We start from the raw sequence: 23,541 nt of genomic DNA, 5'->3' as shown, positions 1-23,541 counted from the left end.
CCGATTATACCTCAAAAAAGGTCGGTGGCGACTTCATAATTCGTTTTTTAAAAATCGATCCCTGTTTTTTTCCAAAATAAAAATGGTGGCGACAGCTTGGCGACTCCACTGGGGACTAATAAGAGAGTCAAGCCGTAAAATTGATTATTTTCTATCTTTTTGTCGAAAATTTAAAATTTAGATTTTAACGTACGATCCTTTTATTGCATTTCATGGGTTTTATGGTTTTTGGTCTTTTTATTCGTGTTTTACATTTTGAGTTTTTTATATCTCTTCACATCATCTTGTATGACCGTTGTGGTCGCACCTTTTTAAGTAGAAGTGAGAAACTACGCATTCGTGAGGTTTTCACCTCCGCATGGGCTAGTGGACTGCTTTTGGGATACATCCGTACCTATGCCTTCGTGAGGTTTTCACCTTCGCATGGCCATAGGGAAATGTATTACCCTGAACTGAACTCGATCTGCATGAGCCTATAATGGGTGAGGGTTGAGGAATCTGCTAGTTCAGGTACCATTTTCTTAGAACCGAGCCGCATATAGTAAACTCTAGGAGCCCGCCCTAGGTAGAGCTATGTTGAACTCTAGTGATTACCCAGTTAGGTGTTTAATTATTTTCTATTTTGCTTAAATTTTATTTTTTGATTCTAACTTGTTGTGTTTTGTTGTGATTATGTTTTACATGTCATTTCATATTAAAGAGGTGTCGATTTCTGTTCGGTTGCTAAATTAGAAAGCTTGTTATGGAGAGCGAACTCCTTGATAAAGTAGAGGATAATGCGGCTGTCTATATATGGTCAGAGAAGATGCAACTTGAGAAAGGGGATAGCCTAGCTGAGGGGTATACATCGGGGTTGTCGGGCTTCACTCGCATCAACGTGACCCAAAACGAGTTCCAAGAATTGAGAGATATATGGGCTCGTTGGGATGATGAGACCAAGCATCTATTCTATCAAAGTTATGGTGACTTACCCTACCTGCTCGATATCAAGGTGGACAAGTACTTGTTTCGGGCTATGGCTCAGTTTTGGAACCTGGCGTATAGTTGTTTAACCTTCGGGAAGGTGGAATTGGGGCCTATTGTGGAGTAGTATACGACTTTGCTTCGTTGTCCCAGCTTTTGTAAAGAAGTTAATGAGTATCACTGGGATAAGTGAACAATGGGTTACAGCTCGAATTCAGCAAAAGGGTGATGGTAGGTGCATTCCTTGGGTAAGTTTGAGGGACCTGGTCGTAGCACATCCGGATACAAAGAGGAAAGTTGATGTCTTCGCCTTAAGTATCTATGGTTTGGTGATTTTCCCAAGGCTTTAAGGCATATAGATGAAGCAGTTGCTGATTTCTTTGATCGACTTGATAAAGGGGTCACACCGATGCCAGCAATTCTTGCTGAGACATTCAGATCTTTGAGTGCATGTCAGAGGGCAAGTGAAGGTAGATTTATAGGGTGTGTGCATTTATTGTTGGCTTGGTTCCACAGCTATTTCTAGAAGGTAGATAAGGTTTCTTATCAGTTTTTTCTGAGAGTTACTCCCCGTTAAAGGAGATAGCAGCCATGTCTAGGAGAGATGACATATCATAAGAAAATTGGATCGAGCTTCTCCGAAATCTTCAGGAAGAGGATGTTGAGTGGAGAGCTCCTTGGTTTGTTCCTAATGAGATTCTCTATCGGTGTGGGAGTTTTGATTGGGTATCTCTACTTGGAATTTGGGGAGCTGCTGGATATGCCCCTTTGCTCGTTTTAAGACAATACAGGTCAAGGCAGTTTATACCGATGACATATGGATTAGGCCAGAGTGAGTTCACGTATAAGGAGAATAATTATAAGAAGAAGGTTTAAGAGATTTCTGATGTTTGGAAATAGACGCACTGGGTGAAGAGATTGGCTGTTGGATCAATGACGACTACTGAATACAAGGGGTGGTTGAGTAAAAGAGTTAATGATAATATCCCCGAGCCGAGTTTGGAGGATTTTCGTACGATGGAATAATATTTGCAAGTAATCCTCTCCGAGCTTGAAATCGTAAAACGGGACTTCGAAGAGAGAAATGCAGAGTTAGGGAAAAACATAGAACAATTAGAGGAAAAAAAGATGCATTTGAGATTGGATGTCGACGTTCAGAAACTCGAGGCTGAGAAGTTGAGAAAAGGGGAAAAGAAGGTTGAGGAAGGCCTGGACAGTTTGAAAACTGATTACAAGAAGCTACGTATGTCGATGAAAACTGCCGGGTTGGAGAAGATGTTAGAGCAGTGGCAATAGAAAATTCAAGCGGAAAAGGCTAGAGCTGATCAGTGGGAGAAGAGGTTTCATGATGCTCGAGCACGTGAAAGTGCCTTAAAGAAGAGCTTGGTTAAAGGCCAAGGTGAGAAAGAGATGTTGGTAGCTCGGGTAGCGGAGCTAGAAAAGGCCCTGCATCAGCACCCTGGTCGTAACTCTGATATTGAATTAAGAGCCAACCTGAGTAGGATTGAAGATTTGAATGGGAAGGTAGAAAAGTTCGAGACTGCTCTACAAAACTGTGAGCTTCGAATTGAATTACTTGAGTCGAACAATGAGCAGTGGAAGGAACAGCTCCGTCAATCGCAGGACCAGGTCAGAGATAGAGATCACATCATGGGTGAAGCTATGGCTTAGATTCGAGAAGTGGCTGATTATTTACAGACCTTAGCGGTTCAGGCTGATGTCCTAAGTGTGAAGTATGAGTTAGAGTCGGACCGGAGTCGTGAGCTAGCTTGCCTTCTTAAGAAAGTTAAAACTTTGAGCATTAGGGCTAAGTTGTATATGTGATCTATTTTATGTAAAGGATTTTGCTTTTTAATAAAGTTTTTTAAATGGAATTAAATCAGAATCGACGTCTCTCATCGCATCATGTGCATTAAATTTCACAAAAGAATCCTGATTAAAAATTATATTATAGTTACCCTAGAACATCAATACTACACACGGAAAAAGGCTAAAGCTATGGATCAAAGGTTTGAAAAGTTGGAGCAAATGCAAAAAGAAATGCAAGAACAGATGCAAGCGCAAATACAAGAGCAATTAGCTAAGATCCAGCAAGATATGAAAGATCAAATGCTGGAATCTCAAAGGACTATGATGAGCGAACTGACTCAGCTACTAGTTGGAAAGCCAGAAAAGGGAAAGAGTCCCATGGTCAATGCTGAAGATGATAGCATGATTCTTACTTACCCTCCGGGTTTCACCCCAACAAACACCCTAGTGCCTCCGCAAAAGGTGTCTATTAGTATCAAACCCCAATATCAGACTAGTACTTCGGCACTGCTAAATTTTTCAACGGGCTCGTGTTCTAACCCCGAAGACAATTGTGCAAATCCTACAGTTCCTGACTTCGATGAGGTCATAGAAGTAGGAAAGACAGAAGCAGAATTTCCAAAGCGGCTAGAAAATCGATACAAGTGGTTGGAGGAAAAATTCAAGGCGTTGGAAAGCACTGATTATCATTGTGGAATGGATGCGAAGGAGTTGAGCCTGGTCCCAGATCTGGTACTCCCTCCGAAGTTCAAAATGCCAGAATTCAAAAAATACAACGGAACTAGTTGCCCTGAGGCTCATATCACGATGTTTTGTCGGAGAATGACTGGTCATGTCAATAATGATTAGTTATTGATCCATTATTTTTAGGACAGTTTGGCTGGGGCTGCGACTAAGTGGTACAATCAATTAAGTCGTACCCAAGTCAAATCATGGAAAGACATAGCGCAGGGCTTCATGAAACAATATGGCCATGTGACTGACATAGCGCCTGATAGGATCACATTACAAAACATGGAAAAGAAGTCGAATGAAAGTTTCAGGCAATACACTCAGAAATAGAGGGAGATTGCTACACAAGTCCAACCCCTACTGTTGGAAAAGGAAACAACCATACTTTTCATTAATACCTTGAAGGCACTTTTTATTAATCACATGTTGGGAATCGCAACTAAGAGTTTTACGGATATAGTTATCTCTGGTGAAATGATTGAGAATGCAATAAGGTGCGGAAAGGATAGAGGTAGGGGAAAGTACCAGGAGGTTGGCCCCGAAAAAGAAAGAAAATGAAGTCAGCAATGCGAATATGGTTTATGCGAAACCAATCATGGTAAATCAACCGAAAGTGGTAGCCACGGGCCAGCAAGCTTCGCCAAGACAGGAGCCCAATACAAAGCAGAACATGGAGAAGCCCCAATTTACTTCTATTCCAGTAAAGTATCGTGAGCTGTATAAAAGTTTGTTTGATGCACACATTATATCTTCTTTTTATTTAAAACCACTGCAACCCCCATACCCCAAGTGGTATGATACAAGTGCTCAATGTGAATATCATGCTGGAATCGCGGGACATTCAATAGAGAACTGCACCTCTTTTAAAAGGGTAGTCGAAAGGCTCATCAGCATGGGTATTGTGAAATTCGATGATGCACCTGGTGTAGGAAATCCGTTACCCAATCATACTGATAAAGGGGTAAACACAATAGTCAAGAATATAGGAAGGAGAATTAAGTTGGATGTGGCAGAAGTGAGAACCCTGATGAGGGAGGTTTTGAAAAAGATGGTGGATAATGGTCTAGTCATGCAAGACTTTTGGAGCAAATCCCGACAAGCAGGGAACTATTGTGAGTTTCATGGAGAGGGGGACCATGAGATAGAAAAATGTAATGAATTTAGGGCCCTGGTACAGGCTCTAATGGACAACAAAGAACTGAAGTTCTTTGAGTTTACTGAGAAAGAAGATGTATGCTTCTCGGCGAAGGGGTTGATAGAGAAGGTTTCTGAGGTCAATCACCCAGTGGTGATTATTTCGCGACCGAAAATTAATAAAGTTGAAGAAAAAATTACACCGAGAGTTGTAATCCAGAGACCCGCGGCTTTTCCGTATAGGGATAACAAAAGGGTACCTTGAAATTATAACTGTAATGTGACATATCCAGGGGAGGAGAGTCTGGTCAGCATGCCAAGTACAAAGGTCGAGGCTGGAAAAGGGAAGTCCGTGATGATTGAACAAGGGAAAAAGAGGACAAAACCACTGGCTAATGAACCAGTAACTGAAGATGAAGCTAAAGAATTTCTGAAGTTCCTAAAACATAGTGAGTATAGTGTTATGGAACAATTGCACAAGCAGCCCGCACGTACATCGATACTAGCTCTGCTCCAAAACTCAGAGGTTCACTGAAATGCATTGATGAAGGTATTGAACGAAACTTATGTCGTTGAAGATATTTCAGTGAACAAGCTAGACCGCATTGTTAGTAATATAAGTGCTGATAACTTCATCTCATTCAGTGATGATGAAATACCACCAGGGGGCATGGGATCCACCAAGGCTTTGCACATCACCACTCGCTGCAAAGCGTATACATTGCCGGGGGTACTAATTGATAATGGGTCAGCGCTGAATGTTTTACCCTTGTCCACATTAAATAGGTTACCAATAGATAGCTCTCGTATGAAGACATGCCAGAACATAGTGAGGGCATTTGATGGCACTAAGAACAAAATGATGGGAAGAATTGAGGTACCTCTACAGATCAGACCAAACACGTACGAGGTAGATTTCCTTGTGATGGATATTACGCCTTCTTATAATTACTTGTTGGGGAGGCCTTGGATTCACTCGGCAGAGAAAGTACCGTCATCTTTGCACAAAAAGTTAAAGCTGGTGACAGAGGGCCGCTTGATAACGATAAATGCTGAGGAGGACATTATTGCATCCGTTACTAGTAGTGCGCCATATATAGAAAATGATGATGAAGCAATTGAATGTTCCTTTCGGTCATTGGAGTTTGTAAATGCAACTTTCATCTTTGAAGGGGGCAGGGTCCCAATGCCAAGAATATATGATGCTACAATGATGAGTTTGCAATTAACAGTGGGAAATGGAGCTTTGCTTGGAAGAGGACTTGAAAAGTATCTTCATGGGCGAGTTGAGATGCCAGTTTTGGCTGACAAACAAGATCGCTTTGGCTTAAGGTATAGACCAGATGCAAAGTAGAAAAGAAAGGAGATGGAAAGGAGGCAGAAGAGACGAAGAGCACGACTGAATGGGGCAGAAGTCGAGTGGAAATCAATGACTTTTCCCTATATATCTTATACATTTGTGTCGGGTAGAGTTATTTATCCTGAATTGAAGATGACAAGAGAGGGAACAGTTGAAGACGCAATGGAAAATTTGAATATCAATGTCATATCTGAAGAGAAAGTAATGAAACATGACTTAGCAAGCATTCGCCTTTATGAGCCTAGAAGTGTTCTGAACAACTGGACTGCGGAGGAAATTCCTGTAGTTTTTAGTGCTAATACAGAGTAATGTTCAAAACACACTTGTTGTTTTAAAAGCGTAGAAGCAATAAGAATCTTTTGTGAAATAGGTTCATGTTCAAAATTTTTATTTCAATATAAATGCACTTTCATTTTCCTTTCATTTCGTTTATAATCATACTATACAAATAAAGTTATATTTAGGTCCATTTGTTTGTTGGATATTCTTTCGTGCCTACAATAGGTCTCTAGATATCAATGGCATGAGTGATGCTGTTACAAACCCAGAGTTCCTTTTTGAGCGAGACGTGTGTCTGGAGGGATTTCAAGATTTTGAAGATGATGAAGACTGTAGTTTACCTTCAGATTTGTTAAGGATGGTAGAACAGGAAGAGAAAGAGATTCTACCCTATAAAGAGACAATCGAGAGTGTGACCTTGGAAGAGGGGAAAGAGGTGAACATTGGAACTTGCATAACTGAGGAAACAAGATGGGACCTCATTGATTTACTGCAAGAGTTCAAGGATATCTTCGCGTGGTCATATCAAGACATGCCTGGGCTAAGAGCTGATATTACGGTACATCGCGTCCCCATAAAAGAAGAGTGCAATTCTGTTCAACAGAAGCTTCGAAGGATGAGACCCGATGTTGCAGTAAAAATAAGAGAAGAGGTCAGAAAGTAATTTGATGCCGGGATCTTGCAAGTTGTTAATTATTCAGAATGGGTAGCTAACGTCGTCTCTGACCCTAAGAAAGATGGAAGGATGAGGATGTGTGTAGATTACAGGGACTTAAACAAGGCCAGCTCAAAGGACAACTTCCCCTTGCCTTACGTCGACACTCTGACGGACAACACGACAGGTTACCCACTGTTCTCCTTCATGGATGATTTCTCTGGGTACAATCAGATAAAGATGCATCTTGAAGATATGAAAAAAACCACATTCATAACCTTATGGGGGACTTTTTGCTATAGGGTGATGTCATTCGGGTTGAAGAATGCGGGAGCAACGTATCAAAAAGCCATGCTAACCTTATTTCACGATATGATGCATAAGGAAATTGAGGTTTACGTCAATGACATGATCGCAAAATCCCGAATGAAAAAGGAGCACATACAGGTTTTAAGGAAATTGTTCCTGAGATTGAGGAAGTTTCAGCTAAAGTCAATCCAACAAAATGTACTTTTGGAGTTAGGTTAGGGAAGCTGCTTGGTTTTATAGTCAGCGAAAAGGGAATGAAGGTCGACCCCGACAAAGTCGAGGCTATACAAAAATTACCTCCGCCGCACACTCAGAAGGAAGTTCGAGGTTTCTTGGAAAGACTAAATTATATCGTCCGGTTCATTTCACAGCTGACTGAGAAATGTGACCCTATATTTCGCCTTCTCAAGAAATACAACCCAGGCGAGTGGGATGATGAGTGCCAGAAAACCTTTGACAAAGTTAAACAATATTTGTCTAATCCCCCGGTGCTAATGCCACCTAACCCTGGTAGGCCATTAATATTGTATTTGACAGTATTTGGCAATTCAATGGGATGTGTGCTCCGTCAACATGATAAGACGGGAAAGAAGGAAAAGGCGATATATTACCTCAGTAAGAAATTCACTGAGTGTGAAATGAGATACTCACCAATTGAAAAACTATGTTGTGCTTTGGTTTGGACTACTCGGAGATTGAGGCAGTACCTGTTGTACCATACGACTTGGTTAATTTCAAAATTGGACCCTTTAAAGTAAATGATAGAGTCAGCTGCTTTGAGTGGAAGGATGGCCCGATGGTAAATTTTACTTTTTGAATTCGACATAATTTATGTGAGTCAAAAGGCTGTGAAAGGGAGTGCAATAGCAGATTTTCTAGCCAGCAGAGCTTTGGAAGATTATGAGCCTTTGAACTTTGATTTCCCAAATGAAGATCTAATGTATGTGGCAATTACCGAAGAGGGCACCTCAGAAGATCATCCGTGGAAACTGAATTTTGACAGAGCATCAAATGCCGTTAGTAATGGAATTGGGACAGTCTTGATATCCCCAGCTGGAGATCATTATCCGTTCACTTGCAAATTGGATTTTGATTGCACAAATAATATGGCAGAGTACGAAGCATGTATCATGGGAATCCGTGTAGCCATCGAACGTAAAATTAAGGTGTTAGAGGTGTATGGGGATTCTGCACTGGTGATCTATCAGCTCAAAGGTGAGTGGAAGACAAGAGACCCAAAGTTGATCAACTATCGAGAACTAGTTCGGGATCTAATTAAGGTGTTTGATAATATCACTTTCTTTTATCTCCCGCGAGATGAAAATCAGATGGCAGATGCCTTGGCTACGTTAGCTTCTATGATCAGAGTAAATGGACGAGAGAATATGAAGCCGATCTAGATGAGTATTTATGAGGCTCCAGCTCATTGTTACAATATAGACAACGAAGAGGAAAGAGATGATTATCATTGGTATCATGATATTTTACGATATGTGAAGAATCGTGAATACCCTGACCAGGCAACGAAAAATGATAAAAGAACGTTAAGAAGGCTAGCCAGTGACTATGTCTTGGATGGAGAAATCCTGTATAAAATGAGGAAAGATCAGGTACTGTTAAGATGTGTTGATGCTGTTGAAGGTAAGAAAATCCTGGAAGAGGTCCATGAGGGTGTCTGCGGGACGCATGCCAATGGGTTCACAATGGCCAGGAAGGTTATGAGATTCGGGTACTACTAGTTCACAATGGAAGGAGATTGCATCAGCTATGCCAAGAAATGTCATAAGTGCCAAATTTATGGTGACAAGATCTACGTGCCTCCTTCACCCCTTCATGTCATGATTTCTCCGTGGCCTTTTTCAATGTGGGGCATGGACGTTATAGGGTCGATTTCACCGAAGGCTTCTAATAGACATCGATTCATCTTTGTGGTCATCGATTACTTCACCAAGTGGGTGGAGACTGCTTCATATGCCAACGTCACAAAGTCGGCAGTCAGCAAGTTCTTAAAAAAAAAAAATCATATGTCGATATGGCATGCCAGAAAGGATCATATCTGACAACGCATTGAATTTGAATAATAGCGTGATAGTGGAGGTTTGCAGGCAGTTCAAGATTAAACACCACAACTGTCACCTTATCGCCCAAAAATGAATGGTGCGATTGAGGCAGCCAATAAGAATATTAAAAAGATCGTGGGGAAAATGACTGAGACTTACAGGGATTGGCATGAAAAGTTACCATTTGCTCTTTATGCCTATCGAACATCTGTCAGAACTTCTACCGGGGCAACACCTTACTAATTGGTTTATGGGATGGAGGTAATTTTGCCTATTGAGGTCGAAATTCCTTCTCTTCGGGTTTTATCAGAGTTGAAGCTAGACGAAACAGAATGGATTCAGTCTCGGTATGATCAGCTGAACTTGATTGAAGAAAAGAGACTGAAGGCTATCCGTCATGGTCAAATATACTAGAGGCGAATGATGCAAGCTTACAACAAAAAAGTTCGCCCCAAAGTATTCCGTGAGGGGGACTTGGTGTTGAAACAAATTCTCCCTATGCAAAAAAATTTTAGAGGGAAATGGATGCCAAACTGAGAAGGACCTTACGTGGTAAAGAAGGCTTTTTCTGGAGGAGCACTCATATTAACTGAGATGGATGGTAGGAGCCTGCCTAACCCAGTAAATTCAGATTCAGTCAAAAAGTACTTCGCTTAAGAGGTTAAAACCCACAAAAGGTGCCTAAAAAAATGAAAATGAGAAGCTAAGGTGAAAACCCGCAAAGAGCGCATTGAGACTAGAGAGGTTTTGAATTGAAAACCCGAAAAGGGCAATTCAAATTTTGACCAAGGATGGGGCATGTGGTAGTCTTGCTGTGCTGGAATTAATGAAGAGGAAGTACGCATGTCTTGTGGCATCGACAGAATACGTTAGATCTCCTAGGTACATGACAAGCTTAAAATGGTCCTCGTGGAGTTCATGCGGAGGAGCTTAGGCTGCGATATCTGGGATGTTCATTTTTGTTCCCCTTTACCTATTTTTGTACTCTGGCAATATTTGCTTCCCTTGATTAATTTATTTTTCTTGAATCTTTTTCCTAATAAACTTCAGTTTTGTCCATCTTTATCTTTATGTTCATGTGTTTATTGAAATAACAGTTAATGGATTAATAATACTTTTGCAAAAGAGGTTTTGCATATTACTCTGGAAGTTTCTAAATGGTGCAGGAACCTGAAATAGGATTATCGTTTAGAACTTACCCAGCTTAAGGGTGGAATATTTGTGTTAAAATTGGGATTATCTCTTCAGTCAAAGATATTGATTAAAAACATGATGTTGTGTCAACCAAGGCATAGGAGGGGATCATGATATTCCTCATTAATGTAATGTTAGGCGTACACATCTGGTTATGGTGCCCAGGGAGTGGGGTAATAGACCGAATTGATGGAAGAGGGGGTTTTAAAGAGGGGCAAACCTTAGGTTCTAGAAGTGAAACAGCCCCCGGAGTTGCAATGGGGCCAACCAGTTGAGCAAAATGAGTTATTTCTACAGGTTTTGTTGAGAAATGCTAGTCAAGTAAGAAGGCAGCATAATACGATGGTGATAAAACTCTGATGAATAGTGAGGGATGACACTTAAAGTTTTTTTTTAAAAAAAAAAAAGGAAAAAGAAACCATTTTCATTTCTATATTCATATCATTCATAACACATTTGGTTAGGAGCATCTAATTCATTTCGGTCTTAGCATTCTAATCATATGGCATAAACATAAAACAGAGTCTGCAGGGCAAGCTCCCTAGAGGACAATGTAGCGACATCAGTGAAAATTACAGATCTTATCTCCATGTATCGACTATGGAGCAAATCAAGAATGGCGAGTCTTATCTCCATGTATCGGCTATGGAGCAGATTTTAGCCGCCATTCTTATCTTTCTAAAGTTGCAGAGGACAGGTTGAAGATGCAAGTCTTATCTTCCTGAAGTTGCAGGAAGTAGACTGAAAATTATAGATCTTATCTCCACGTATCGGCTATGGAGCAGATCGAAAATGGCGAGTCTTATCTCCATGTATCGGCTATGGAGCAGATTTTAGCCACCAGCCTTATCTCTCTGAAGTTGTAGAGAGCAAGTTGAAGATACAAGTCTTGTCTTTCTGAAGTTGCAGGAAGCAAACTGAATATTACAGATCTTATCTCCATGTATCAACTATGGAGCAGATTTTAGCCACCAACCTTATCCCTCTGAAGTTGCAATGGAGCAGGCTCAATATACAAGTATTATCTTCTTGAAGTTGTTGTAAGACTACTTGAAGAAGAGGAGCACCAAAGAAGTCAAAAATTCAGTAAGACCGGGCAAAATTGGTCCTTTTGAGGTCTTTGCTCCGTTCTTGTTACACAACAACGCGCAAAGAAGGACAGATGTAGACCCAATTTTTGGCCCGGGCCCATACACATACAAAAAACCAAAAAAATAAAACAAGATATTAAATAAATCCATTTACAAATAACAGCCGGCCCAATTACACTAAATAATAAACCTAATAAAACCCACATAAAAATCCAAAAATTACAAAAACAACAAACCCAATTATAAGCCCAAAATAAACCTAACCCTAGAGCCCAAACAGCCCAATACTAGACTAACTTTTCAGCAAAAAAGGGAACAGCTGCTGCTCCCCTCCACCACGTGCGTCGGCACACCGAGCACGACCCACTGGCTCGCGCGTCCACGCCCCATAATCATGCACTCCTCCACAACTCCACAGCCTGCGATATTGAAGCAAGAAAATGGCCAGAAAACCGTTTGTATTTGGCTATAAAAGCTTTGATTTTTTGTTTGTAAGGGAGGTTTTTTTTTACTTTTGGTTAGAGAGAATATAGATACAAAATCAAAAGCAAGCAGAGATCTATAATAACAACACTTGTTAAAGGTGATTCTTGAAGTTTTTTTTTTCCTTTTACGGTTTTACTATTTTTCTTTCCTTTTTCTTTTATGTGTAAAAGACGATCCGAGAGAAACTCACCAGACGTCGCACTCCACCACGGGGAAGCCTTGCTTCGGTCGCCGCAATCAGTCATTGAGGCGATCGAAAGCTTGGTGTTAGCCTTATTTGCGACTGGAAAAAAGAGGAAGTGGGGAAGAAGAAAGAGTTTGGGGTTTGTTTTAAAAAAAAGAAATCAAAGTTAAAATGCTTTCTTTCAAGTAAAAATTGATTTTTGTTAAAGCAGGTTTTAATTTAAAGAAATAAAGTAAAATAACATTGGGAAGGGAAAAAGTCAGTAGATGACTTGGTCCACGTGCATTTACTTTTTAAATGGGGGATTTGCACTTTTAATCCCCCTCCTTTGAGCCCACTTCTAAATTGGCCCAATTCACATTTTATTGTCTTTTAAAATCTTCCCTGAAGTTTGCATACTGTTTTAATTTGGCCCGCGCCTGGGTGCTGCGTTTTGGAGATCTGGATCATTTGCGTTTTCTGTCCTTGTGAATTTGTGCGCATTGAATTGTGGTCCTTAGTTTTAATTTGATGTTCTATTTAATCATAAATTATTTCTTTAAGTTTGGTTTGTTTCAATTGAGTTCACTTATTATTTCAATATGTGTTTCTTTTATTTTAACGTGTTAAATTTAAATATCCCCATACCTTTTTATATTTTCACATCATTTAGCTTTATATATGTATATATTACTGATGTTATACTATTTCATATAGATATATTTTTCCCCCTTTTTACAAATTTTTTTATATAAACCTTATTTTGTCACTTTTATTAATTCAAATACTTTTTATATATTTATATTCCTATGCGCCAAGTATTTATATTAAGCCTCTTTATGTAAATTAATATGTGTATTATTTATTTTAAAAAATATTCATATGTTATTAAATAATATATTATTCATTTATATCTTTATTTTTTTTTAAAGTTGTTGTATATGTGACTTGTTTTAAAATCTTTGTGTTGTTAGTATAGTAATGTTTTTAAAATTTGGTTTCTACCCAATTGTTTATTTAATTTTACTTTGAAACTTTATATTTCTTTAGTGTAATTTGATATAATATGTTGCCATATCCTGCACCCTAGTTCATTCTTCGGTGTTCATCATTTCTTTTATCCGTGTAATATTATTGCCTCGAATTTTTATTTCTTGCTTAATACTAAGCTTGCATGCTCTTTATTGCATCATGTTTTTGAATTTCAACTTCTTTTTCAACATCAATTGTTTTTATCTCCAAATAATCAAACAAATATATTGACTCATTTTTTTTGCAATTGTATTTGAAACTTCACAAATCAAGGCAATGTTTCGTGTTTGGAAATTCGAGGAATCGTGCCCTAACGTGCTGGGTTTCAATTTATCGTTGGACCAAATAACCGAATACCCTTTCAAAAATTTTCGTCGCGTGTTTTGGAAATTATAAAGTGATCTTGGTTTTTGGAGGCTTAAAATATCGTGTCCTAACGTACTGGATGTGGTATTTCATTCCTTTGGAACGAGTGAATCTCAAAATCCGATTGGAGTTACTTCGTGTGTTTTGGAAATCATGAGGTGATCTTAGTTTTTGGAGGCTTAAAGTATTGTGTCCTAAGGTGCTGGATGTGGTATTTTATTTCTTCGAAGCGAGTGAACCTTAAAATCCAACTCGAATTGTTCATACATTTTTAAAGGAATCGTATTTTAAATTTTTTCTAAATTTTCAACGATAGGACATTCAATAATCAATTGGTACCAATTTTGGGCGTTACAGGGGTGCTAACCCTTCCTCGTGAGTTACCGACTCCCGAACCCTTTTTCTCAATTTTCGTAGACCTAAAATTATTATTTTAATAAATCAAATATTTTATTAAAATGATCAACCTCAAGGTGATCCGATTACACCTCAAAAAAGGTTGGTGGCGACTCCATAATTCGTTTTTTAAAAATCCCCGTTTTTTTCCAAAATAAAAATGGTGGCGACAGAGATTATATCTTAATTTAATTTAGGATTTAACATTTCTTATAAAGGCCTTCTCAACATCTGCTGAAAAATTGTCATTTTAGCTTGATTAAAATTAAAAGTATATATTGTTATTTAAAAAAATTTATTGGGCACCTTTTTATATAATAGCTTTTATAGATATAGAATTCAAGTATGGTTTGATTATTATTGTAATAATTTGAGGGAGTTTTTTATAAGTAAATTATACCAGCAGTCACTCAACTTTAATCTCAATTATAAAACAGTCACCCAGCTTTCAAAAAATAATAAATCAATCCTACAAACCATTTTCCGTTACAGACATAACGAAAAGTTAACTTGTCATCCCATTGTGTAAATGACGCCGATTTAAAACCCTAGCTGGGCTAGGCAGTAAAAGAAAAAGAAGAAGCAGAGAAGAAGAAGAATAAGAAAAATAATAAGAGGAGGAGGAGGAGAAGAAGAGAAAAATTCTAGAGTGGTTCAGCAGTAGCATGAGGTTGTGGATCGCAACGACGGTGGTGGGGCAAGCTTTACAAATAACAGTTTCGATGATGAGAACGATCAAGAGCTTTTCTTTGTCGTATCTGGCCAAATCACCATTTCGACAAGAACAAAGCAAGATCTTTTGTTATAATACCCCATCTGATTTCAAATTTGGGATCCGGCTAATCACTGACCCAACCCAGAGTTTCATTTGTCGGCATTTGGCTGTCCCTTTGAAGGAACCGCTTCCTTTGTTCTCGAAAATCATGGGTTCAATCGATTGTTTAGTTTGTTTGGATGTTCTCCTTATTTTGCTTCTAATTTTGTTTTATGCAACTTAGTAATTGAGTTAGTGTTGTTTAGCTTAATTGACGATCCTTTTGTTTATATCATCATATCCATGAAGATCTTGACAAATTCGAGTCATTTTGGTCCTTGAATCACTTGAATGTTGTCTTGGAGGATTTTCTCTTCACCGGTTTGATTGCGGGCACTGATAGTTTGACCTTAAATTGTCTCCAATCCCATTTTAATATGATTTTTTTCAGATTTGATGGCTTTGGGCAACAGAAAAAGACAATTAGATCCCAACTGTAGTGGCTCATCTATTAGGGGTTGAAAAAGAAAAGAAAAGAGGATAGGGTGGTGGTTTGGAGGTCAACGATGGTGACGCCAAAGATGGTTGTGGAAGAGGTGGCGATGGTGAGATTGTTGGTATGAAGAAGAAGAAGAATAAACATATTGGATCATTTACGCAAAAAGTAAAAATATTGGGCCATTTTTAAAAACACGGAAAAGGCAAGACTAAAAAGACAATCACTCAACTTTGCCTCGTCCAACGTGACAAGTTAACTGGCCATGTCACCTGTCCCATTAGGCTTGTAATGGAAAACGTTAATGGATGACTGATTTGTCAATTTTCGATAACGTTAATAACTAATTTGTTAAATTTTTAAAGTTAAGTAACTCTTTTGTTCATTGAGATCAAAGTTGAGTGACTATTGGTATAATTTACTTTTTTTTTATTAAATATATGTATTACAATATTTAAATATAAAATAGAGAGTAATTAGTAGTTGAAACATCGGCATTGTTGTTAATACAAGAGAATGTGGTTTCGGGCGTGGTGCTAAAACATATTATCTTCTTATTTAAGGGTCGAAGATGAGTAGTTTCTTCTAGGTATTGTATTAAAAAAAAGTAAAGAGAGAGAAATTTAATTTTAAAATTAGATAAATGAATAAAAATAATACATTTTTAAAATAAACAAAAAAATTTATTCTCTTTTCTCAAAACAAATCATGAGAATAACTAAAAATTACCAATTAAAATTAATTAACAATTAAAATGTTCCTACCAAATGTAAGAAATTATTTAATAATTTATTTTAAATTATTTAATTTAAATTACTATTTCAATAATAACATTATTTTTCAAATTTAATCATAAAATATAAACAATGTAGTAAAAACAATTAGAATATTTTATTATTTTTTGAGATAGTGAACTAATCTTAGATTTACTTTATTTTCACTCAATAAGAAATTAAAAAAAATAATTGAACCGTCACCCAACTCAATTTATCAACCTTACAAAAGCTTTCATTTTATAAATAATAAAATTATACTAAAAAGTTTTTTTAATTCCTTAAAAATAATAAATTAATAAATTAATACATAATAAAATTATATACTTAAAATGATTAATTGAATTAGTGTCATGAGTCAAACCATACTAACTCAATTAAAAATAGAGTAAAACATCATTATATTTAAAAAGTAATAAATATCATTATTAGAGTATTTTATTTTTTAAAAAAAATTTAAATAGAAATTATTTAAAAAATTATAAATCCACATATTACGAAATTTGAACTTAAGACATCAAGATTCAACTAAAACTTCATTCATCTTTTTTTATGCAAGAATATCATGAAGACACTTGTACTAGGAACTGTATTGTATTTTATACATTTAACTAGAAAAAACGGGTACAATAGTCTATGTATGTTAGATTAAAGAACAAACCGATTCATCTATTAAAAATTACATAAATTTTTACGGTTAAAAATTGATCTCTATATGTCAACATGAGATAAATGTGGCACATCATGTGTCACTTTCTGGTTATTTTATCAACTAAGCTAGTTTTTACTAATACAAATGGATAACATTTAAAAAAAGAAGACCCATTTGCTTTTTGATTTAATGTATAGGACTAATTTGCTCATTTTTTAAGTAGAGTGGCAAAATGCAATTTAACTCTTAGATATTGGCCTCTATGGCAATTTTACCTAAATCTTTTTATATATTCTTCGATTTATTACGCGCGTGTGTGGTAAACTTATAATAAAAATATAAAAGGAAAAGGAAAAAAACTTGGATTTCCCGCTTCTCCCGCTACCCGCTTGACTAAAAAACAAAAAACTGTCCCTCACCTCCTTTCCAACAATTTCCTACCGTTTCATTTCATTTCAATGCAACCCCCCAACGGAAATTCGTAACTCATAATCAATTTCCATTTGAATTATGCAACTCTTTTCAGACCTTTTCTTTTTCCATTCTCAACTCTTTCTTGTCACTCTCTCCGGATGTGTAAGCTCTCTCTCTCACTTTCGTTTTTCATTGTTTCCAATACGATTAACTTGCGAAACGTAGTTTCTTTTCATCAATTCGTAATTTTCTAGGGTTTATTGATTTTTCTTTTTCATTTTCTGGACAGCTAAGTAGTCTGATAACGAAATGAAAACGTGATCAAGCGTTAAGCGCTTAAGGTTTATTCTTCTTGTTATATGATTTTCAATTATCTCAACTGAAACGAAATAGTTTGGCCTTTAATTTAATTTATTTTTCACATGGCAGGCATTTGTCTGCTAGTTTTTTTTTTTTTGTTCTTTTCCCTTTTCCCGTTAGCCTTTATGTTTTTTTAGTATTGTAGTATTATATAGGCATATTCTCGCTTTACTAGCACCATATCGTGTTAAAGATGAGCTACTCGTTCGACTATGGTCGATAATTAAAGCTTCGTGGCTTGGCTTTCTTGCTAGATCGCGACTAATGCTCAAGAGATCATTTCTCTATCATGAGTATTTTGTAATTAAGATTTGATTAAATATGTCTGCTTATATTTGTAAATTTGGTGTCAGAATGATACAAAAAAGTTAGTGTGCCTAGGAAATTCAATCAATACGAACTATGGACGCGAATTTCAGATGTTCGTTTTTGTAGCATGTTCTTGATAGACTATACCAGTTTTACCATTTTTCTGCTTTTTCCAACTTTTTGAATTGCTAAAATGTGAAATCGGGAGAACTTATTGTTTGTCAAGCAGTTTTGGTATAGTTATCTATTTTCAAATCCGACTGTGTATGAGAAATTATTATTGAACTTTTATCCCCAATGGACTGATGGAGTTGGTCTTCTGTTGAATTTGGCTAAGTCATGTGCAAAATCCCTGCAGGAATCTGCAATGAAATCCTTGATTCTTGTGTCTAACAAGTACTAGAAGCAATTAAATGTTTAAGGGCCCTGCTTCAGCAAGTTGGATGACAAACTTTATGTGCTGCTCACATTATGGAAAAGGACAACTCTGGTGGCAAGAATGCAACAGTTTCTCTGATTGATGAAAGACTAGGGGAAATTACTGATGGAATTCAGAAAGTTCAGGGAAAACCTGAGGAGACACGAAGTCTGAATGTCAGTAATTACAATGTTATTAAGTTAGATGAGGTTAATGGACAAGACAGATCAGGTGATGACAGGGATCAGAATCAAGCCTTCGAATCTAGAGCTGTTCAGGACAATTTAGGTGATAAGGAAAAACATGTTAAAAAATGTGACAAGATGGATAAGGATAGGGAATCATATTCTAAAGCACTAGAAGAAATGTATGAGACTGCAGAAGCAGTTCATTTTGAGGAGCCAGAACCTGTCTTTGATGGTACAGAGGTTCCAGGGATGGAGTCCAAACTAAATTCATCAACTTGTTCCTCGGGTTTTAATCTGGAAGAGGGATATATGTGGCCTGAGAAAGCAGTGGTGCTTAAAAATTTTGTGAAGGAGAAGGGTGCAGTTGCAGTGACCAGTGTCTTGCATCACCTTTCTTTTAAAAGAGATGATGTTGAAATGGGCACTGTTCGTGTTTATCAGGGTGCCCCAGGTTCTTCTAAAATCGGGGAACAAACTGCAGAAAGATCTGCCTGGAATCCCCTAAACTATATTAAGATGTCATGTACAGCTGATGCAGGATGGAAAGCTGAACAGGGGGAGGATGACACTGAAGGATCACTTATTCCTGTTGTCACAAAAGGAAAAGTTTTGTTATATGCAAGGTTAGGATGCCAAGATTGTAGAGAAGTTAGGTGGTTTCTGCGCAGCAAAAGACTTAGATATGTTGAGATCAACATTGATTTATATCCCAGTAGAAAATTGGAGCTAGAGAAGTTATCTGGATCTTGTGCTGTTCCTAAGGTCTTCTTTAATGAAGTACTGATTGGAGGCTTGAGCGAACTCATACACTTAGATATGTCTGGCAAGCTTGCAGAGAAGATTAATTTTTTGATTACTGAAGCACCGTCCACTGAAGCTCCTTTATCACCTCTTTCTGGTGAAGATGATGTTTCTTGTAAAGGGCCTGTGGATGAGCTAGCTCTAATTGTCCAAAAAATGAAAAGATATATTGTTGTTAAGGATAGGTTCTACAAGATGCGCAGGTTCACTAATTGTTTTCTAGGTTCTGAAGCGGTGGATTTCCTATCAGAAGATCAGTACCTGGAAAGGGAAGAGGTTAGTTTGGATTATTATGTTCTCTCAGACCATTATAGTGAATGTCAGGTGATAACTGTTTGCTTCACGGATTTGTCCTCTATTTCTATTATTGTTTTTCTCCAGAGAGTGTTAGGACCCAATATTTCCTGAATTAGAGCACTATTTTAGTGGTTTCCTATGGTGAATGCAGAGTAAAGCCAAAGAAACATTTTTTTGCTGCGTATTAAAATTTTAATGAAGGATGGTATGAAAATTTTATCTTCTGAAAGTTCCGTTGATGTCTTTTCTTTCCGTTCTTCCTTTCAACTTTCAAGTGGTCAGATGAAAAACTAGATAATGAATAAGTGTGTGCATTATAGATGGTAATTTTATCTTTACTTTCATGTCTTATGATAAACAATCTCAGAAAAATAGTTGTACATAATGCAATAATGGCTCTTCTTGTTTTCCTCGTTCTCTTGTTTATTTGCTGTAAACGAATGGTTTTGGGAGATTTTATTTATGGGGTTAATATTTGGTACTCTGGCAGTGTACTGTTTTTATTCCATAAGCTGCCTTAAAAAATTGCCACATGTCTTTTTTCTTAATATTTTACTATACTCCTATAGGACACTTATTAACCCTCTAATCCTACTTGTGGAGTCCAAAAACTCCACTAATAGTGTATCAAATATTTTCCATTTATTTATTTCGTTTCTCTTAGTTTTTGACTGATCATATCAGACTACTTAAGAGTTTTGAGTTGAGTTTAAAATTCCAGATTTTGTATGCCTGCTCTTTTTATACATTCTTGGAAGTGGTTATATCAGCATTATTTCCCCCTTTCTTTTCCTTTTCATCGTGTAACAGGCTGTTGAATTTGGGAGAAAGCTTGCCAGTGAACTGTTCTTTCGACATGTTCTTGAGTGAGTCCAAACCCTCCCAGTTTATTAAAACTTTTATTCAGCAGTTGACAATCCTTCTCATAAATTTTTTTTCTTGATGACACTTAATAATAGTGAGAATCTATTGGAGGATCGTAACCACTTGTATCGGTTCTTGGACCATGATCCTGTCGTATCAACTCAGTGTCACAACACTCCAAGGGGTATGATTGAACTGAAGCCAAAGCCCATCACTGAAATTGCATCAAGATTGAGGTTTCTGTTCTGTGCCATTTTAGAAGCGTATGCATCAGAATATGGAAGACATGTTGACTATAGAAGTGTTCATGGAAGTGAAGAGTTTGCAAGGTTTGACAACTCTTACTGTATGATATTGCTCACTCTACTGTCTTCAAAATTTTGTTTGATTCTTTTTACTTATTAAGTTTTTGTTGTTAATGGCTAAAAAATTTTAGGTATTTAAGAATAATTCAAGAGCTCCAAAGAGTAGATGTCCAGGACATGCCAAGGGAGGAGAAGCTTGCCTTCTTCATAAACTTGTACAATATGATGGCCATCCATGCAATTTTAGTGTGGGGTCATCCTAATGGTTCATTGGAATGGAGGAAGCTGTTAGGAGACTTCAAGTACGTTGTTGGTGGGTTCACATACTCGCTTTCATCTATTCATAACGGCATTTTAAGGTGCAATCAAAGGCCACCATTCAATCTTTTGAAACCATTTGGTGTCAGAGATAAACGGTTACAGGTGAGACCATGTTGGTAAAATAACTAAACTAAAGCCTTGAATGTCTCATGTGGAAATTGAATTTAGATCATTCGGTGTTATATGCTTTTATCAGGTGGCTCTACCATATCCTGAGCCTCTAATTCACTTTGCCCTTGTTTGTGGTACCCGATCTGGGCCTGCTCTTCAATGCTACTCTTCCAGAAATATTGATAAAGAGCTGATGGATGCAGCTCGGGTTTTCATAAGATCTGGTGGACTTACTGTTGATTTGAGTAGCAAGGTTGCATATGCTAGTAAGCTCCTCAAATGGTAAGTTAATTCAAGAGTTTTTGTTGCACAAATTTGTATTTCTTCCCAGAGGCCATTACTGTTCAGTAGGTAAATTTAGATTTTAAAAGTTTCTACATGCGGAGATGCACACTCATGGTAACACCCATATGCACAGAGCCACATTAACATACACGTTCATGCAGTCTAATTCATTGGCATAAGGGAGCTTCTAAAAACTGATGCTTTCATTTTGACTTGTATAAGCCTACAGGAGTTCTTAGTTGTAGAGTTATGCAAGTCTTGGTCACCTAAGGTTCAGAACTCAAGACAACTAACTAATAGCTATAAAGCAGAGCAGTCATTGGTTTAAAATTGCCGCACTAACAAATATTAATTTTGCAGTTGCCTTTAGTACACTGTACACCCATGAACTGATAAATTTCACTTAAGAGAAACAGAATACAGGAAAGATGCCATGCTGTTATGAAGTGATATTGTTTTGAATAGTTAGTAAAAGTTGGATGATTCAAATGCAAACCACTTTGTTGGCTAGCAATAAATTTTCCATAGGTATTAAGCTTGAAAATTTTACTGCCTTATAAATTTACTTCTTCTGCGGGTAACAACTTGTGTCATTTGCTGTTAATAAACAGGTTTAGTGTTGATTTTGGGCAGAATGAGATAGAGGTATTGAAACATGCCTCAAATTTCTTAGAGCCAACTAACGCAGAAGCTTTCCTGGGGATAATAGCTGATTCTCAATTGAGGATTATATATCAGCCCTATGATTGGGGATTGAACTGTTACAGTTAGAAAAATTTTCCCCTTTTCTATAGATCTCATATACTTAATCATACGGGTTCCCCTTTCGTATAAAATTTTCACCAGGGTTAAAACTTGTAGATTCATTGTTTTAGAATATATCACATCAGTCAGGCTTCAGTTTTATTTTTTTCATTTTTTGTACTTCTAGAAAGTAAGTTCAACAAAGTAATTGCTTAATCTTCTCTTTTAGATTCATAGTTTGGTTAATCTACATATATTTATTGAAATGTGTTATACAAAAACAATACATGGGGCTGGAATGAAAGTTTGTCTTGTTCTTTTCCCTGATAAGATTGGGGGAGCCTGTAACTGAATATCATTGTGCCATTGACTACCTTCGGGAGGTTTAGGGTCTATGACATGTGTCAGTTAGGGACGTGAGTGTTGTGGCCGTTAAGGTTGTTAGGCGGTAAAGTCTGTTGTTTTAAAAACTGTTACTTCAAAGGTTCTTTTTGTTTCTTAAATCAAACATGCCATTATCTGTTATTTTTGGGTACCCAGCAGTTATCTGTAATTGCTTGCAAACACTAAATTCAACATAAATTGCTTCGATGAATTCAACCGTACTACTAATGCTATCTTTGATAGATTTCATTCGTAATTTTTAACCACTAACTTGATTTGTTTGTGGTAAAAAAAATGAATTTTTATTTTCTATTTTAAAAAGTTCTTATTTTTCACAAGGGTTTTTCTTGATGTTTCTAATTTAGTATTAATTATTTTTTATTTCATGTATAAATATTAAATAATTTTTTCTCATTATTATACTAATAACCAAAAATAGCATAAATTTTTTTTATTGGTAATTAAATATTTAATTTAAGATTATTAATAATTTAAATTATCTTGAAGTTTTTGATTTTTTTCTCCAACTCTGATATATATTAATTATGTATGAAGCTACATTTTAAGGTAGTGATGAGCAGGAGTCATACATCCTATTTCGTGTTTTTTTATATTATGATTTTAATAGAATATGATTGTTGAAAATGTTATTTTATAAATTTTGGTATAAGAAAGTTATATTATTAGGTTTGGTTCATTAAATATTTTTTTTAAAAATATAATAATAATTTATGGATTTATCCTTATTAAATAAAATATAATATTCATGTATTTAATTTTTAAAATAAACTTTATTCTTAACAAATATTTAGATTAAGTATTTAATAATAAGATTTAATTGATAGTTTTTAAATTATTTTATAATTTATAATTTTAATTGAAAATAAAATTGTTTCAAATTTGTCTTGCATATATTTTTTAAATATAATAAGGGAAAATATTTGGTATACTTTCATTAAAGTTTTTAGACTTCACACCTAAGGTTAAGGGGTTGATAAGTATACTATAGAGGTATAGTAAAATATTAAAAAATATA

General features: G+C 36.5%; 1 protein-coding gene and 1 long non-coding RNA gene across 2 annotated transcripts; one reads left to right on the top strand and one right to left on the bottom strand.

The window, feature by feature from the left end:
* Window positions 1-11,577: 11,577 nt before the first annotated feature.
* LOC107925891 (uncharacterized) lies at window positions 11,578-12,462 on the bottom strand. Its single transcript, XR_001692082.2, has 2 exons — window positions 12,263-12,462; window positions 11,578-12,005 (listed from the first exon to the last, which is right to left on the bottom strand). It is a non-coding gene; the product is annotated as an uncharacterized lncRNA (long non-coding RNA).
* Window positions 12,463-17,088: 4,626 nt separating this feature from the next.
* On the top strand, window positions 17,089-22,646 carry LOC107925882 (uncharacterized). The gene is made up of 7 exons (XM_016856621.2): window positions 17,089-17,280; window positions 18,146-19,470; window positions 20,302-20,357; window positions 20,451-20,684; window positions 20,792-21,083; window positions 21,178-21,374; window positions 21,989-22,646. Exons 2-7 carry the CDS (start codon window positions 18,259-18,261, stop codon window positions 22,146-22,148), a joined length of 2,151 nt encoding a protein of 716 aa, XP_016712110.1. The 5' UTR covers window positions 17,089-17,280; window positions 18,146-18,258; the 3' UTR covers window positions 22,149-22,646.
* The last annotated feature ends 895 nt before the right edge of the window (window positions 22,647-23,541 follow it).

Source organism: Gossypium hirsutum, chromosome A01 (assembly GCF_007990345.1).
Source record: "Gossypium hirsutum isolate 1008001.06 chromosome A01, Gossypium_hirsutum_v2.1, whole genome shotgun sequence".
Lineage (NCBI taxonomy): Eukaryota > Viridiplantae > Streptophyta > Magnoliopsida > Malvales > Malvaceae > Gossypium > Gossypium hirsutum.
This window is presented reverse-complemented; position numbering and strand designations above follow the sequence as displayed.